Source organism: Heliconius melpomene, chromosome 18 (assembly GCF_056956725.1).
Source record: "Heliconius melpomene rosina isolate 202511_hmr_F chromosome 18, ASM5695672v1, whole genome shotgun sequence".
Taxonomy (NCBI): domain Eukaryota; kingdom Metazoa; phylum Arthropoda; class Insecta; order Lepidoptera; family Nymphalidae; genus Heliconius; species Heliconius melpomene.
In genome coordinates, this window is record NC_140406.1 from 16,034,198 (window position 1) to 16,054,724 (window position 20,527).

General features: G+C 33.7%; 1 protein-coding gene across 8 annotated transcripts in view; it reads right to left on the reverse strand.

Moving 5' to 3' along the window:
- NfI (Nuclear factor I) overlaps positions 1 to 20,527 on the reverse strand; it is a 47,078-nt gene that overhangs the window by 11,317 nt on the left and 15,234 nt on the right. For 4 of the 8 annotated variants that reach the window (XM_085202331.1, XM_085202327.1, XM_085202325.1 and 1 more), the window contains exons 2-5: positions 6,753 to 6,908; positions 3,168 to 3,359; positions 2,444 to 2,651; positions 1,192 to 1,263 (exon numbers count right to left, since the gene is read on the reverse strand). In XM_085202331.1, the coding sequence (XP_085058457.1) occupies positions 1,192 to 1,263; positions 2,444 to 2,651; positions 3,168 to 3,359; positions 6,753 to 6,908 (628 nt within the window). The remainder of the gene's footprint in view (positions 1 to 1,191; positions 1,264 to 2,443; positions 2,652 to 3,167; positions 3,360 to 6,752; positions 6,909 to 20,527) is intronic. The other 4 variants (XM_085202333.1, XM_085202328.1, XM_085202326.1 and 1 more) reach the window with 2 other exon arrangements.

The window sequence follows — 20,527 nt, forward strand, 5'->3', positions numbered from 1 at the left end:
TCCGCCACGCAACAAGCAATAACTAAATAAATAATAATAACTGTAAAGCTTTACAATTCAAACATATTCATTTAATACTAAAGTTGGTAATAAAATGTTTTCGTTAGTACATGTCAAACTGACACTATTATAAATAACTTATAGAGAATTCAACTTGTGACTTCCAAAACTGTAAATAAATAATAAAAATTATAATAAACTTGAAAAGTAAGAAGCACACCCAACAAATATAATATAGTAAACTAAAAGTATAAAGAATTTAAGCTAGATATATATAACTGAAAATGTAAGGATCAAATTTGATTTTATAATAACGAAATGCTAGCTTTTGCTATATATATTGAACTAGTCGTCACCCGTGACTTTGTTTGTGTGGATTTTAGGGCACAAAATGAAAAATCTCCATATTTGCCGTTCCCGCAAGAATTTGGGAACATCCTCACAAGGCTCACTAATCTTAGATATATTGACATACTAGCGGCCCGCTCGCGGTTTCACCCGCGTGAACTATGTTATTATTCATTTCTGTCTCCATGGCTACGTCCTAGTGACGTCTATGCAAAATTTGAGACTCCTAGCATTTGTAGTAACGAAGTTTCATACAAACTTTCGACCCCAAAAACAACCCCTTAGAAGTCGAATATTGCAAATTCCCGTCTTAGCGAGCACCTACGTCCTATAAGTAACTCCTATGCAAAATTTAAGAGTCCTAGCACATGTAGTTTCTGAGATTTCGTGATGAGTGAGTGACCTTTCGATTTTATATATATAGATTGTAACTTCTTTTTTGTTAGGTCCAGTAATTACGACTGTACGTTGTCTGTCAGTCACTAAGTAATGAAGTTTTATACATATAAATATTGATATTTTTTCACGAATATTATATTGTTATCACATGTTAGTAGTAGAAACTTGTACTAATCGGACCTGCTTTCCTATTAATGTTGTTAATTTGAAGGTTTGTGAAGACTGATGTTGGTTCCTCTTTCACGCAAAAACCACAACGGACTTAGATGAAGCTTAGACAACAGAATAACACTTTATGTACAGATTTAGTATAGTTCAGCTTTAATATAAGAATAACTTTAAGTTTTAACAAAGCGAGTAAGCTTCACATCTAAAGCTAGCATTTCGACATACAAAACACCATTCTTAGTCAACGGACACGACACGACACCGACACGAGGTTACCTTTGTTCTTAGCCTCGTGTTCATTCTCTTTGTCCCTAGTGGGGTGTGGCGAGAGAGATCCGCTTAGAATATCTGAAACATATCGATTATATGTACTAATTTATGTATATATATCCAATTAATGTTATATATGTGATAATTTGTTTGTCTGCTTGTTACACAACTACGTATGAAATGAAATACTGAATTTACATAGGCACATCTAAGTATCTAAACAATTGCTTATAGGCAAACAATTAAATTACATAAGAAAAAGCTTTTATTACAAAAAAATATATGAACATAGAAAATAATGATAAGTAGAGAATTATTGAGAATGAGAATTTAAAATTATGAATACTTTCCCCAAAGGGTCCGCGGTCAACAGATTTTCATTATTTTATAAATCGTGAAAGTTTCTCCGCGCGTGTCCCCGACATAGGTAAGCACGATCATGGACTGCGGGATTTGGGGGGTGACTACCTGAGCAGTTAATAGGTAACTAAGGTGTACAAATTACCTATTGATATTTAACAGTCCTTGATAGTAAGTAAGTATTTACCTGTAATGGGGATATGCGAAAAAATGTTTCAGGTTTTATAAAATAAAGGAGATCTGGCGGCCGCGGACTCTTGCTCTATTTCTAATATAAATTTTGCACAAAAGTGCTCATTACGCAAAATTTAATTATAGGCTATCCAAAACCAACAAATCATACAAATAATAACACTAGACAGATTATAAAAGTACAAATACACTATTCATAGCCTTTAGCCAATTTAGCAGTTATTTACAAAAGATGGTAAAAAATATAATATAAAAATTGCAATAATATAAGCGTTGATGATATTTGACATTGGTAACAATATTGTTTTATAAATAAGAAAAAACGATTAACTTTTCGATGCCCACTCGTGAAAATAAATGATCTTAGTTTCCCATTTCGGCAAGAAAGACATAATTTAACGTAGAGCTCAGCTACTACACGCATTGTCTTAAATCCGGGACTAAAGTGTTTTCAAGATTCTCTTTTTTTTTTTTAATAATGAATAGGCTTGCGTTTGACCGCATCAAGTCTGTTGAGATGCGATCTACGGTGGTGCACGCTTGCCTAGTAGAAACCTATTCACTCTGTTTTTGAAGACCCTCTCTATGCCCATTCTGCCATGCGAGAAAAAAACACAATACCGTGTTTGGTACCAATTAATCAAAAATCATCAACTTCTCCATCAAAAATAATTAAAAGCATCATAAGTATAATTGAGCGAGAGACCTGGCAGACCGTCGCTCCCATTACCATAGCTGTTGATGAAGTTCGCGAGGTATAGGTCTAACTCTCGGACCGACACGTTTATGTGGTACGGGTTCACACAGAGCCCCGGCTGGGTGCATTCCGGGTGCTTCTCTAAGCGTTCACCGTCTGTACTCTCTAATGGTATCGCTTTGAACAGTATCACCATTACCAGGTCTAGCCGCCACACCTGTAATTTTAAGGATTTTGTTGTTAATTTTAGTGTTTTTATTGATTGCTTGACATGTAGGATACAATGACAAAGCGTGTTAAGCCAAGGTTCCCTCTGGAACTTCCCTTCCTGCACATTGCAATGTAGGCAGAAGGAAACTTCAGGAGGAGGAAGTGTTAAGACATTCCGTTTCACACTCATTACATTTATCTATTTATCGTAACACATTTCTTTTAAAACATTCAAATATTGTTTTTTAACATTTTTAAAGTGTTATTCTACACTTAGGAAAGAAAAATACCTCTTTAGAAAACTTAAGTATAAAAAATTTTACGTAGCAAGTAGAGACCCCGAAAGTGGAACAAACTTTCATCCTCACAAACTTTTATATTTAATATATTACTAATCTAAACTTATTTACTAATTTAAATTACTTTTTTGTTCTAATAACATTATCATTTTAAATACAATATCCAAACGTGCAACGCCGCGCTTTACCTTTTAACATTTATAACATTAATAAGAAGGACTCACTTTATCAGCTTGTCTTAAGCAGTCTATCCTCCTCATCTTCCCCTTCTGGTCTGGGTTCGACAGCACGCACACCGCCGGCCTCTTCCCCGTTATACTGAGCACGAAGTCCTCTCGGCAGTCCTGCGTGATGTCCTTGCGTAGCTTCCCGAGCAACCGTGACGCCCATTTCTGTTTCACTTCTGCTTTTTCGTTCTGGAATTTATATTAGATGATTTAAAATTAACATTGCATCAAAATAAAAAAAAAGTATTAATAATATTTTTGAAAATATATACAATCTCCACGCAGCCTATAAAGATGCTAGCAACAAAAATAAATTGTAACAAGGATATAAGAAATTTGATGCATACAAGGCTCTAATTGACCAGAGCACGGTATCCGAGAGGTGCGGGTTCGAGTCCCGCTACGTTCAAATTTTATACGTATCCTAAAATATTTTTAAAATACAACAGTCTTTGACTAATTATGAACGCGCGGGAAATTAATCTACTTAGAAAATTCAGTACATAGTCGGTTGTATGGGAATTTTCATTAAAATCACATACGAGTATGACGGGTGAAGCCTTCAATTAGTTTAAGTAATTAATCAACATGTTATTCATGCATGTACACTAATTTAACGGTCCATTCGTTAGGAGCACCAGCTTAGCTGACGGCTAAGCTTTTAATCTGTATGGGAAACTACACACCGATAATTGGTCGATTTTAAAACAATTATATTGGACTACCTATAGAGCCGGAAGTATAGAATGGAGACCGGAAAGGTATTAATGTGAACGTAGTATCTGAATACTAGGTTCCCAAGTTCCCTCTGCCTACTCTGTTATGTACGGGGTAAATCGTGAAGCTACAAAAAAAAACTATAAAAGCCCTTCCTTGGAATAAAAACACATAAACCATGGCCGAAATGATTTACACTGCAGATAAACCAAAGATCTACATTTTAAGCTGCAAAATTACCAAAATATATTCATTATTAAATGTTTATTACTTTCCCCCCAAATGTCAAGAGTAGTTAAACTCAACGCCGCAATTAAATAATTAAAATACAATCATTCCCCAAATTGGGATCAAACCCACAACCAACTCAACATATAAGACTATAACGACTTTTTCCTTCAAATGCCTAAACTCTTCGATTCAAAACAAACAGAATTTAAAAGAGAACGTAAAATTCAACACTAATTTTCCGAATTAGCTTTAAATCATGAGTTGCGACGTAGGAATAGTACATTCAACGAATATCTCCACCGATAGACGCATTGCGACTGCCTGCCTGGAAATGCAGACATCTTTGTTTTGTACCTTCCGCATCGAGAATCTGTTAACTCGTGTTTTTATTGAAAATATTTAAAATAGTGTCCTTGTTTTTAAAATGAATTTTATTTTGTAAAATAATGTTTATTTATATATATATATATATACTTTAGTTCAGCCGCTCAACACACTGTCTGGAAAATTCGGTGGAAAATGGGCAATGGAGTGTCTTAACACGAGGCTTTTTCTGCCCGCCCAGCTTTGTGCGGGATACGGCGTGAAGCTAATAAAAAAAGTAATTTATATTTTGTGCTCATAAGACTCATTCAACGTGTGCCATAGGTACGGTGAGCTATATCGAAACGATTAACGTGGTGTAAAACAGCCTTTAGCCTTTAACCAGTAGTACCTGAGATTACAGAGTCAACGAAACAAAATGTTTTCCTTTTTTCCTGTTTCACATTGTATCCCTAGTGTTAAGACATTCGGTTCCCATTAGGGAAAGTGGGAGCGGAAAGACGGAAAATAGGGACTTTCCGTCAAAGACTCAAGCCATTGCGTGTTGAGTTGCGGAACTCAAAGCTGCACTTTGCCTGGTTACCCCGAGTGGGAATTGAACCCACCACCTGTCGTGTTTACAATTGCAAGTTACCCCTACGCCACAACTGGCTTCAAAATGGCCTGAAAATATCTTACTATACATTACATATATAACATTTTCACTTCCAATTTCTGGTAACAACACAAAAGTCCGCGTTCAGTTCCGCCATTCAACATGAAATGTCTGAGTGTCTGAGAAGACTAAATTCACTTTCCGATATGTATTGCGTGAAGCTACATCCCCTTATACAAGGCTAAGCTAAGATGTTATTATACCCTAACTATCCTACTTCTCTGGTAACCATTGTTCAGACACAAATCAATAAGAATGGTCCGAGACGAATATGTATGAGTTTATCCAAAAAGTTTGAGTGCGTACATTTATCACGACTGCGGTAGAAATATCTTGTGCAGCTAACAAATATTACTTCCTTATATAATGTTGGTTATGTTTTATATAAATAACTATCTATCTATACTTCTCTACTAATATAATGAAACTGAGTTTGTTTGGTTGAACACGTTAATCTCAGGAACTATTGGTTCGAATTTAAAAATTCTATTTGTTTAGATTTAGGATATAGTTGAGTATAAGGTAACGGTTTTGATAAAACCCACTATACCTGCAGCCAGAGTTACTGCGGACACATAGAAATATGTCATATACCTTTAGAGTTATTAGGCAATAATTACACTACCGTTTGTAGACAAAGGCGGAAAGTGGGGAAAGTGTTTTAATGGAAAGAACGGAGTGTCTTAACACGAGCTTCCCTCTGCCTACCCTTCTATGTGCAGGAAATAGCGTAGATTCACGCTAGATTAACTTTATAATTGGTCTTGTATCAAATTACTCTTCATTATTAATAATAGTTGTTAACGCACTAACAGTACTGACAAAAACCGATGCAATATGGCCTTCAACATCCATACGCTGGACTAAAAGACACATATTTTTTCACGAGTACATTTTTATTTTCAAATCTAAAATATATGTAAATATAGCACTAAAAATATGTAAAATTTTGACATTTTAAAAGGCAAAAAGAGTTTCAACGGAACACGCATGTCCGGCAAATTCATTTTCTGAGCGCGGCGCATAACTGGTGTAATACAAAGCTTTGCATTCTCCACCAAACAAAAATTGCAACTGTGACCACTGTTTGTGTATATGTAATATTTCTATTTCATAATAAATGTCGTGGACAGGACCCCCTGAAAGCGTACTCAAACGAGCACGATTCATTTTTATTAACAACTAGCCATCGTCCGCAACTTTGTTTATGTCGACTTTAAGACATAAAATGGAAAATCTCGCTTTTTTCCTGTCCTCGTAACATTTTCCTCACTTGGTCTAGTGATCCCCTATATTACCCCTATATTTATTGTTAGTCCCTAACGCCAACTTACCTTCATGCCTACTTTCAATTTTCTAAGTCTAGTAGTTACGAGTGTCCGTTGTCTATCTGTTTGTCAAATGATATCCGCTGTTCAGTTACTTTTAATAATTTGAAAGTATTCTTTCGGCCAAGTAATATTTTATTTAGATAACATTATTGTATTCGTTAAATGTGCCCAAGCTTAACGCTTCGTCCCTAGCGGGGTACCCAATGGAAAAGCGAGTGATGAATACAAAATTAAAATATTTCAATTGTTATGCATACGCTATAAACACCAAAAAAAAATTATAATATTTATTGAAATTTAAAGTAAAATAAAAACAATATTTACCTGTAATTCATACTTTGTGTGTCGCTCCTCCTCAAGACTCATCCGTTTCTCGTGTTTTTTGTAATATTTCCTTTTGGCCGCTTGTAAATTGAACCACGTGTACGAAAAGGACTTTACAAAAGGCATCAGGGCCTCTATGAACGGATGGAACTCGTCCTGGAAACATTCAAATTATCGAAAACATTTAAAGTGATTTTTTGCACCATTAAAAACTTTGGCGCCCAGCGTGGGACTCTTTTAAAAATATATATTTTATAAATATCTATTGCAATAATATGTTTCTTGAAAATCACATAATTCTCCATTGAATTTGACCATTTTATTTCTATTTTCATGAAGATATTAATAACAAATGGTTATAAATATACATTTACAGCTATTATTCTTGCACTCGAACATTATTTACATCCAAAGCATTCATAAAGTAAGTAACATAAATCACCAGAGGCATTGCTAAGTCCATTATGTGACGATAAATTGGTTCTTTATTGGTATTCTAAAACGGATAATAATTTATTATGTAAAAAGACCAGAGAAATGATAAGCTCTAAAGAAAAATATATGGCTGAGCCTAATATTGTTATGGCTATTAGGTACTATCGAGATAATGCGTTCACATTCTACTTATTGCATTAAACTGTAATTTAAGCTATCGTGGCACAGCGGCTCAGAGTTTGAATGGAAAGACGAGGGGATTCGATTCCCATTCGAATGAAACATTTTCATTTGATCGCACTCAAAACCATTCTCAACAAAGACAAACAAAAGAGAATCAAATCACTTATGTGTAAGTTCCCTCTGCCTACTCCGCTAAATAAAAAATGTTTATATTCAAATGAGACGTGAAGTCAGACTAGGAAGTTCGACGTAGGGTTTCCCATCAGTACATTGTACATTGTTGCGATTACTAAGCTTTTCAATATAAATAAAACAATGCCGATGTCTCTCTATAAACGTTGAAGCACCGTGTTTCACATTTCTTCTTGGAATTTTGTAGACTAAGCGTCGCTTTGATTTTAAAAAGTCTAATGCTTATAGGTTATTTTTACTTTCATGCTGTAAATCGGAAATAGTAAGGTGGGCAGAGAGATCCTAGTGTTATAAGTCACTCCATTTCCTACTCTCCGTCAATTTTCGAAACATTACGCGTTGAGTGGCGGAGCTCAAAGCCGTGCTATATCCTGTTACCAGGGTGAAGAAATTTAAATAATTCATACCCTCGAATGGTAATCACATCCACAACCGTCGTGTTGGTACAACCATAATCCCAACAATAAATATATAAATTGGCAAAAATTACAATCAAGTAAGGCCGTATGTCAACTAAACATAAAATGAAGCATATGCCAGAAGTTCTAAGAACCCCTCACTTACCGTATCAACTCCGTTGGAGCAATAAATAAACTCTTAAATCACATTTATATGACGCGATCTCACAGTGAAGTGGACAAATATAGAAATAGAAATTTTAAAATAGTTTTCAGTTTTTAATCATAAGTAACGTAGAGCTATCCTGGCACAGCTGAGGCGCGTATAATATAATGATAAAGTAGGTTCAAATATCACCTTAGGATATTTTTTTCTTAATGTAAGAGGCCGGCGTAGTGTAGCGTATCCTTACACTACGTTCCGAGCTTTATGTGGAGAGGATGTCAAAGATGTTGATGTCAAAAATATCTAAATACAAGAAAAGTTTAACAATACCAAAAACCCTTAATATTAAAAGAAGATATGAAAATATTTCAAGATAATAGTAATTGTAGAGAACTTTTTATTCTAGAAGACACTTGCACGTCCAGTACGCCATAATCAAAGAATATAACAGTGTTCTGTTCTATTCTTTTCATTTTTTTTGTAAATTTAATTAAGTAATACCTACTAAAAATGGAGAAGTCAGTCATCATGTGCCACACACACACACACACATATGTAAGTAAAAATTGTAACTAATCATGTATTCATCGTGTAGGGACGCTATTGTTGTTTGATTCATAACATAATGTATGCAAATATGTCGACTTGATTTATACGGAATTTGCTTTAAAAGCAAAAATATTTGTAACTGTAAAAAAATCGTAAAACGTATTATTTGTATTGTTTGTCATTCAACGACTGTGGAGAATAAATTCTCGGAAAGAGGCGTTGCATTCAGAGAAGTGCATGTTGAGGTCGTGTTAGAATATTAACATATATGTTTAAGGATTTGATTGAATTATACGTGTAAATGTATGGGTGGAGGTTCGATGAGCTCATTACAATGTAATGTTATCTTTTTTTTAGTTTTAGGCTGTAGGGTAGGCAGAGAGTACCTGGTAATCTAGTGTTTGGGCACTCCGTTATCATTAAGACATTTTTAGTTGAATCCTGGTGCCATTGCGTGTTGAGTGGTGGAACTCCAAGTAATTTTATGTAAATTTTCTTACATAAAAATTATTTTATCAATCAATTCAGAGTTTTATAACAAGGGAAGGCTCCTACGGTTTATTTGAATATTAAAAAAACAGTTAAACTCTTCCAAATGGAAGGTCAATATGACAAATTGTCATAAAACCAACAAATCCCATACAACTTCAATAAACGCTTACTACAACACCCACACAATCCTCGTACATCAATGAGATATGGAAAATACCAAACGTTCCAAGTATAAACAAAAGTCCAGTCAAAACATCGGGTAGAGTTGGCGAGGACGCTAGACGTGCCGCCGCCCTGCCAAGGAGTGTTGGCACCTGATGCCACGTGGCAAAGTTGCCAGTAAGTTGACCATATGGCAGGGTGATTGGACTGGGTTAATAGGTGAATGTGAGGAGTGAAGTTCAAAGAAATCATTAGCTATGTAGCTAGATCAAAGTCAAAGTCAAATAATGTTAGTCAAAATAATAATTATCCTTAATTTTTTGAAGGTGAATGTTTCTGTCATCGGTTCACGAAAGTGATTGTATACCTCAGACCTGATAAGAACCGGTGCAAGAAACTCAGCGTGTCTTTTTTTTGGGTTTTAAGTCAAAAATTTATACAAACTCGTATATTTTTGTCGCTATTGTCTACACAATTGTAACTAATGAAACATAAGTGTGGATTCGGTTCATGTTTTAATTTATATAATAAAAACATGTCCAATACCAAATGTATATAAATACAATGAACTTTTAAAATTAATTTAGAAAAATCTTAAGGAATAACTGTCAAGTTTTTGTTAAAGATTCTGCCAAGAAAGATCCTGTATGTAAACAATTGAAATTAACGGAGAGTGAAAGAACGAATTGACTTTTTTCTCCTTTTAACAAATTGAAACAAGCTCAAATCACACATACAGACATATCTCCAAATCATCAAATACTAAAGTTACTCAAAAATCTATACGGAATCGCTAGAAATCTGAGTTGTAGATAGGAAATTATAATAAATCATAAACATCCTTTTCGCTCAATGAAAACACGAGGCGAAGATTTATTTGAAAATACAAACACACGTCACATTAAATACGATGCGTCGTAAAACTATAGGAAAGGTGCAAGCTTGTCGGAGGAACATATTCTAAACAGAACTTGGCAACTTCTAAATATAACTCTTAACGCATATTGGAGAAGAATCATGAAATTTTAGTCATTTTTGACGTATTGTTTATTCGTATGTAATTCAGCACTTTTCGCTTGTTTGTTCCTTTGATAAGAGAATTTTGTATTTTCAAATTAAATTGTATATTTTATATGGACCTATCTTGTTCTTGAAGTAATATGAATGAAACTTTGGTAGATTTACTTATAAGAACTAGCGAGGCCAGTCGAATTACAGAGAGGCCAGATTTGAATTCCGCCACTCAACACGCAATGCCTTCAGAATTCGGCGTAAAGTGGTGAACGGAAGTGTCTCGACACTAGGTTTCCTCTGCCTAACCTGCTATGTGCGGGATAAAGCGTGAAGCTAAAAAACTTAAACTCATAAGAACATTTCTATAGATAAATCACTTTTGCATATATAAATATGCATATATAAATATGCAAAAGATAGAATAAACTTTTTAGATAACTCACACACAGCTATTCCAGAATCAACCATATATTTAGGCTCAAAAAAGTAAATATTCATTTAATAAAATAAACAAGCAAGAAAAGTCCCTTGTTAACAGCGTAAAGTTAAAAAAAAGTACTGATATTGGTACCTGATCGAATGAAAGGTACCTACCTACCTTAAGAAAAGTGAGTGACAATTATTGCAGGAATAAACAATAATACTTTTGTCAAGTCATTGTTAACGGTATACGACATCTTGACGTTCCTCGACAAGACGCCAATGTTTAATTCCATAAGAAATGATTCATTCAACTAACGTTGCTCAATGATTTAAGGAAATTTGTATCTTGGTTTTAAATTGTAGAGAGTAGAGGAAAGAACTTATTGCTTCTCCTTTCCTCAGTGTCAAATTTTTAGGTCTGTCTGGTCATGTTGTGTCTTGTTATCAAAGCAAGGAAAGGCCAATAATTAATTTCTCCGAGTAGCTCTGCTTAAATATCATTTATATAGGTACTGAATTAAAACTTTGACATTCAATATAGTACATTTTTAATCACATGTAAAATAGAAAACATTAATTAGAACGGAAACACGAAAACATGGTCTGTTTTGTCACAAAGCGTAATCGAAAGTTATTTTCCCAATGTGACGTTACAAAGTAGTATCGCTAGATTGTTTGTAAACTAACGATAAAATCCCTTACCGCCGTTCCGTACTATTAGGAAAACTTCCAAACGCCACTGCCAAAACTCTGGAGTGCGTTCACCCTGAACATTTTGGCGGCAAATCGCGATTCCTTCATTATTTTTTCATCTGAGTCGAATTTATTTTATAGATATTGGCGCTGGTTCGCTGGGGATGCCCGTTGGACTTGGCCATGGTACCGCTTGGCGTTCCTAACTAGGTCGACGACGTCACGGGAGCTTTAGCCAAAATTACGCCTCACTTCCTAGTGTGAGGCCATCGTGGCGCAGTGAGGCAGCGGGAGACATGAGTGTGACGGTTGTAGATGCGATCTACACTCGGGTGAATGATTATATTTAATTTATTTCCATTTTTCTAATTTATACGGTAGACGTTGCAGCATTAAGCTTCGCCACTCAACACGCACGCTAGGATCCCGCTACCTGCCTTACAATGCGGATAGAGCTTTTCCCGCTTCCCGCTGTATCCCACACAAAGCAGGGTAGACAGAAGGAACCTACAAACCTGGAAATCTAGTGTTAAGACATTCCGTTCTCATTACCGTTTCCCAATTTCCGCCGAATTCTGGACGCAAATTTGTGGATTTATAATTTATTTTTTTGACTTAAAGGCACGAGGCTCTCCGGCTCAACAGGTCTGCCGCTTTGTGGACAGGACACGTAATTCTACAATAAATCCCCATTGTTGTAAACTGAATGCAAAATTCGATTATATGCATTTAGGTAGTTAACCTGCACGCATCGAGAATGCAAATTGCATCGAGCTTTTGAACGAGGAATTTCTATAAAGGCACAAATCTAATGTACTAATGTATCTAACTGTCTATGTACTGATGTACTCGTATATGGAAAATGGTAGTATTTTACTTAGGGTTTTATAATGTGCCAACATTCCGTGCTAAATGACGGCAGGAAGAAGGATTTGTTTGTTACTGGCGAGTGACTTTCATTTAAATTTTAATGTAGAGGAAGAAATTTGATATAAATATCAATATTAATTTAATAGCTTATATATTCAATGCATTATATACCTCAAGATAATCTTGCGACGTTACCGAAAACTCAGTACGTAATAAGTGACTCACTTCCACTATTAATATCCGTAAACAATCTTACTAATAAAATTCGAATTCTTGTTAAGGTTAACCCAACATTAACAACAATCCTAAATATTTTTTACTGATATCGATGATTTACAAAACAATGTTATATATCAATTTGGAAGTAACTAATAAAATCTTAATTTTTCGTCAATTTAAATCCAGGTCGCAGTCAAAGGTACCACATATTGAAAATACAAAAACGTACGCCCTGAAAGAATACCAACTTTACGACATCGTAAACACAGTCCGTTGTAAAAAACACATCGAAAACCAATCCGCTTGCTGACCATCAAAGAGCTTTTGCGCAATGAACACGTGGACGACTTTCATTTTATTTTTTTATATATTTAACAAAAAGCAATAGAAAATTATTTAGATTATAAATATTTTTGCTTTTACGCTCTGCTTGAATAATTTCCGACAATAAAGAAATACTATAGTGAAAAAGTAAGAGACAATGATAACGATAAAAAAATATAATAAACGATAGGTCATTTACGCCGGGCTATAAAATGGAAAATTTCGAATTAACTTTTTTCCCCGTTTCAGTCCAAATTTCAGCCTTCTGCGCACAATAGTTTCAGTTGCGCTTTATCTTTGCGCTTAATCATTCTAAAATTATCCATAAAATAAAATAAATATACTAAATAACCTTTTTAGACATTATAGAGCCAGCCGTGGCGCAGGGGCACAAAGTGTGACTAAACGCGACTGGTTGATTCCATTTCTTCGCTCTGGTGTCAAGGCAAAGCCCGGCGTTGAGTTCCGCCAATAAACACGCAATGCTTCCAAAATTCGTCGGAAAGTGGGGAACGAAATGTCTTAACAGTACTGGATTTTATAGAAGTAATAGACGGAATATCTCAAGATAGAAAATAATAATTAAATGTAAATAATTCATTTCCTCGAGTGAAATGAAAAATAAAAATAATTTGATAATAATCATTTTTTTGAAGATTCAACACACGACCATCCCGTTCACAGTCAAACACTGTACCACTGCGCTATGACGGCCTCAACAACTATACTATATACTTCCAGTATCATTGTCGCGTATATTTATATAGTTTTAGTAACAAGTTGAAGACCAACAGCAGCTGAACGGTTTGCGCAGAAATAGAAAATAGTTTCAAGAACTAAACGCACCGTACTAGTTATAGCGGATATATTTATTGGTAGTGACTAATCTCATTTTATTTGATCATTACAATCAGTGTTTTTTTTGTCAATTTTTGACCAAAAAAATGATAAATATAATGGAAAATTAACCTAAAAATATTTAATTATTACATTTTTTAAATACTCTTAATTAGGTTTTGACGGGATTTTTCTGTTATTACAGTTGAATTAACTTTTAAAAGATATAAATAATATATATCATTGTTGAAATGATAATAAGTATTATAATAAATGTTCTAACTTTAGATTAAACGCTTTTACTTCGACCACACACCATTATGCACTCGAGTCAACCTTTCTCGAAAGCGCTGGCTATCAAATAACATTACTATTTGATATGATTTCAACTAAAATGTATGTTCTCTAGACAGACGTGCTTATTAAACTATATTAAATTTATACAAATACATACGTATTATATATCGATACACTCATAGCGCAGGTGAAAACAGTCTGTCTGTATATGTGTCAATTGTGAAAACTGACAATATATTATTAAAAAAAAATTATATCAAAATTTTCAATTACTCTCTTTACTACAAAAATGTGTAATGGAATATAATGAATAATGGAAATACTAGATTCTTTTACCCTGAATAAAAAGCAAACATGTAAAAAATATACCTACACAGTATAGTTTCTCTGTCAGTTTTAATTTAGGGCTTTTATTTTAAATAAATTGATCCAATATAATATATATTGGAATAAGGTACTTGTATAAATTTTAAAATTGATATACCATCTAACAAAATTACAATTAATTTCTTAGATCACAACTTTTAATTTTGACCAAATTTAACTTTTGTGCCCTAATCAAAAAACTGCATTTATTAGCGTAATGTGCTCTACAGGGTAAAAACTCCCCATTTTCTATCTTTCACCTACTTAATAACCACAGCGATAATAAAAAAAAATAAACACCATACACACACCTACAGATACCTAAACTTATCACATTACTTTTAAATAAATTATAACAAAATTTATATAAGACATTGATAATTATATGAACTGTATAGCAAAATATTAAGACGAACACTTATTACAGTGCAATATGTAGGCAAATCCAAGTAGAAACGACTATAAAAGCCACATGTTTAGAAATCACTTTATACATTGTCTGTTAAATCAAAGGCCAATCTATTTCCGATGCAGCTCAAGTCATATAAATAAGACCACCACTTGTATATAATCTCCGGTATTTTGCGAGGTAGACATAGAATAGAGTACTTAGTGACACAGCACTCTGTATTCTATTTGCCACTTAAATATGACTATTAAATTTATCATTACATATATAACTAATTATTACCAAAAGTAAATAATTGAATATGGATTGATGTAGATACTGTTTGACTCTTTTAATAATTGTAGTTATTGATAAGAATTTATAAGACAACTTTTTAAATAATTCAGCTCTTAATTTATTTTAAAAAATCAGCTTCACGCAACCTGGTAGGTAGAGGGAACCTAGTGTTTCGACACTCCATTCCCCACTTTCCACAGAATTCTGGAGGCATTGCGTGTTAAGTGGCGAAACTCAACGCCGCGCTTTAACACTCAACGCGCAATAGCACCAGAATTCAGCAGTTCAGCTCAAGATTAGGAATTGCCAGGTAAGCAGTAAAACGTTTGTTTTGCAAAATTTCGAAAAATAGAATAAGCTGCAATACAATCGTAGTTTAGAGATCTTGTGTAACGTTTAGGATACAGCTTATTTGCGTTTTAAGGGCAATAAATAGCCCGTGGTCACGTGATCACCCTAAGCATGAATAATCCAATTCTTTTTTTCTAACGCGAATCTAAAACGCTATATGTATGACCGCAAACATGCACTCAGCGACCTTCCTCGCAAGAGCTTAGGTATATCAGCGCTACAACTCTAATGCAACGGGATTGATATTATATTTATATATACTAAGTGTAAGTTTCAATACGTTTCACAGTGTTTTAGGCATATACGTATGTATATGTAATAAATATATATCTACATATATTTCCGTTACTGAGTGACTGTAACGGAAAGGTGTGTAGAGCACTGAAATTTGGCATGTAGACCTTACATGCATGATGACCTCTTAGAAAGGGTAAGGGAGCCCTGAAAGAGTATTTCCCAAAAGTTTCATGAGACGGGAAAAATAAGACTTTAATCACTTTTAATCGACTTTTATCAGCTACACGCGGTATACCAAACAAAGAAGGGTACGCAGAGGGAACCTAGTATTAAAACTCTCCTTTCCCCACTTTCCACCGAATTCTGGAGACATGTTGAGTGTCGGGACTCAAAAACTCTGAAATTGGTATTATAATATAAAAGTATTTACAAAATACGCTTTATTCGTTGTTGAGTTGAGGAAATTCGATGGCAAAGTGATATTTTCTTCTGCCCTATCGACACGAAAAATCGAAAACCGAAGTCGGGTTAAAAGTGGAAAACAAAGCGAGAAAAATGTGAAGCTACCTTTCTTCAACAAAAAAATATTCGAGAAAATTTGCTGACTGTGCATTCGCTGACCTTATGGGTGCTCGATTTCACCTTGAGAAATTATTTTATTTTCAACAATTTAATTTTTTCGATCGCACTAAATGGAATGCAATGTTGGTTTTAGTAATGCAATATCTCTAAAATACACGGAAGAAAATGGACTGATGTAGGTCAGTTACTAGAACTGCTTTGCAAGATCCGAGAATTCAATATAGATTAAATACACATAAAAATGCTAGGTTTTGTATTTGCAATTAACTAAATTTTAAAAAGTACATTAAAATTACAAATTAAATTTATATTTATATAATATTTAACATATTCTGGAAAAAATATTCAAATGTTATGTAAGTTATAAAATCAATTTTAAAAAAAGCGAGAGAAAAATATATAATGTTAATATAAGTAAAGAAAGACCTACGAGTATAGCTCTCCCTGTAGTTCTATAATCATAATAGATCTACAGATTATATAAGCTCGTGAAGAATACAAAACTAAATGAGTTTACTTGTTGGTACACACTCACTGAAATATATTATATATTATACTTTAAATTATTTCATTTAGAAAATTAATAAAAAAATATGTTTTATTTAAAAAAATATCAGAGTAATGGACGAGAGTAACCGCGCAGAAAAGTTACAAAATATACATTTAATTATTACACCAGAAAATATAAAAAATCACACAAATTTTTCGGCATGTTATGACATCTGACACTTCACTACCAACCTAATAACAAAAAAACCACCAAAACAAACGTCAAAACTGTGCACAGAGTATAAAAGATAAAATCTGCTTTCAAGAAGCGACAGCGATCGCATTAAAACACATCAGGTTTATTAGAATTCCTCTCCGTGTATGTACGTACGTGCCTCCTAGCATACATCAGTAACCCAAGACATCCGGGAACCGCAGTTAAACTTTGTATGAACGTAAAGTGTCCGGGTGCTAAAGTTACTGGTTAAGTAATTTAACTGCCAAATAGATTGTTCGGGATTAAATTAATGTCGTGTGGAAATTTTGGAAAAAATATATATTTTAAAAAATTAATATAGAATTTATAACAAAGTATTCATTTTAATTCAAGCCTTGGCTTCTTTTAATAAATACTCGTAGAATAGCAATAATGTTTATATGTAAGAAACTTTAAAAACTCCAAAGCTTAATTTAATTTAACTTTCCCATGTATAATGTAATAAATAATTTAATATTTACAACCCGTCAAGAACTTAGCGACGATCGTATAACGTGGTCACTAGAAAATTGCATCGGGACATGTGACTCATATACTATGTTGTACGAACTCTTAGATTATTTGGCAACTACCGAAATGAAGTCTGAAGGTTGAGAAAAATTAAAAAGTTTTATATTTAATCAAAAGAAAAGTCTACGACTTGTCAGTATACCGAAAATATTTTTTCCGCTGTTGATGAACCGATTGCCAATATATATTTTTTTACGTTTTATAATATTTTTTCAAAATATTGTATGAGTACAAATAATCTTCAACTTTTAATTTATCTTACGCTAGCTTTTACGCAGCTTTGTAACATTAAAAAAATATATATTAAAATGAGTAGGCAATCGTTCCGTAATGAGTCAAACTCTGAGTCTAAACACAATGGTTGTGACTTTTGACTCAAAAAAATTGGAAGCTAACTAAAAAAATAATTAAATAAAATAACAATTCCTCGACTGGAAAGCGAACCCACAACTTGTCTTTACAGTCACACGTTTTTTCCACTGCACCACGATTGGCCTCAACCATAATAATTTTTCAAAAAAGTTATACTCGTATCAAAAGTCCAATAAACTTAAATGTCCAATCTGCATTAGCCGATGAGGAAAACAAAAGCTCAAATATAAGTAAGCTTAAGCTAAAGCTTCTTTACTTAACTAAGTGGAAACTTAGACCGTCTAATGGGACATCAGTTACGTTTGACTGAAGAAGCATAATGAGCTTTACTGGTGTAAAATTTTATTTTTTTATACATATAATTATTTTATATATGTTTTTTTTTTATTTTATATATTTGTATAACTAACTGTCACCCATATTTATATGTAACGTTTTACTCTGTTTCCGTAGGAATATCGAAAAATCTACACTTAGTGCTCCCCTACAATCCCCAAGGAACCTGCAACCATCATCAACTGCCAAAACTAAGCAACGTTGAACCCAGAAGACTTTTAAATAAATAAATATATAATATAGATTTAGAATTTTGGATAAAGTAGATTATAACATTTCCAAGCTACGATAGTAATTACTTTCATATTAAAAATATTAACATTTACTTAATTATTTTAACATCACGCTGTATACAGGATGTATAAGTTTTATCATCAGTCATGGTATATTGTAAGTTCGATTCTTACGAGGGCGAATGAGTTATTTTCATTTTCTTCCTCTAGGAAAAAGACAATGGGCAGCGTTTGGTTTCGCCATTGAACCTATAATATCTCTAAACTCAGGCGGTGGATGGGAAACGGAATGTCTTAACACTACAGCGTGAAACTATAATATGGAAAATGTGAAAAAACAGTAGCTATTAAAAAAACATAAAAACAAAAAATATATGCATAAATAGTGAACAAAAACCGCGATTAATAGATAGAGTGTTCTTCTAAACATCGATCAACAAAGTTAATTGTTAGTAAAATCGTTTCTGACTCTGTAATCCCTTGATCCGCTTAGTCTACTAACGTGCTACGAGAGCTCAGTTGCGTTGTATTTTCATATTGGAGGCAAAAATATTTTGTTTGTCCTACAATTTCGTAAATATATATGTAATGATTGTAGTTTACATCTTAATTAATTATAATATTACTTCTGGTTTCCCGTAATTATGTTTTTGTGAAGTATAAAGTGTAAAATCCCGTGTTTTCCCTTTACCGTAAGAATTTTAAAAAAACTTCTCTTAGTGTTTCCTTACTTTCCTGAAAATTTACATGCTTAATATACAGGGTGGAATTGTCAGCACCACTTTAAATGAAACCACAGTTTTAACTAGTCTATAAAAGCCTAATATAATTCGGAAAAAAAATAATTCCCAAAAATGCAAAAGTAATTTTTTCAAACAAAATAAATAATAAAATTATCGTTTTAAAATAAAACGCCATTTGTAAAGTATAACATAGGCACGCACACACTTACCTGTCAAATCGGAAACGTCGCACACGTATGTGACGTGACGTGACGTGTGCGTCACACGAAATACAGTTATGGATAAAAATCGTGAAATGAAAAAAAATCCTACGTCCAAACTGTTGAGGTACCTTGATTAATTTCTTAGGCGTGGGTTTGAATATATTACCCTATATGCAGTTTAAATAAAAGAAGCGCTGCCTCTTCCTGTAGAACTTACAATACAAATAAAGGTAAATCCGGAAAAGGAAAATTTATAGGTATTTCATGGAAAAAAAACACTACAAATTTATACTTGTAGTTCATTGGTTCAAAACGAGCCCACAAACTTAAGTTTGTCCAACTTTTATAAGTTGTATTTCCCGTTGGCTTACAATCTTGAAATTGGTACAGAAGCCTCAATGGATGAGTCCGTCTCGCATTTAACCGGTAGTATTGTTTTACATAATAATTATATCTTTGAGCAAAAGATATCAATAAAAAGTGCCAATAACAAACAATGCCAATTCCATCATCAACATATCGCTCATTTGTTGCAACAATGACGTATTTGCACTTTTTTAAAAAATCGCTAGACTAAATCAAAGTTTCCAAATAGTCTTACCGCATATATCAACATACACCTATTATTGCAGCAAACAAGCAATATTCTATAACCCGCTATACAAAAACGCGGATCAACAAATCCTGCAGTTTGGTATTCCCCCCGCGTCGCGCAAGGTGAGGCGAGGACGATGCACCGCGCTCACATTCTAACCACGACCACCATTTTTTCCTCGACAATACGAGCACCAGCTCGCCGCGTTGTATAATAAATGTTATGTTAATATTATTGCTATTGTTCAACAGTGTGTCATTGCGTAATGATGTGACGTTTTTCGCGATACAGATTGGTTTGGGTCGTCAGTCGGTATAAGGCTTAGTGCTGTGTTTTAGGGTTAAGGAACCTTTCTTCTAAATAAGACCAATATCTGCCTAAGTTCGAGATATTGCGTGTTTTTTTTAATTCACGCTTTTTCTCTTACAGCAGGATAGGTAGAGGGAATCTATTGTCATGATACTCTATTTTCTACTTTTAGTGTAATTAGTGTAATCTACAATTAGTGTAATCAAAGTATGATATTTTTTCCAGTCTGCTGA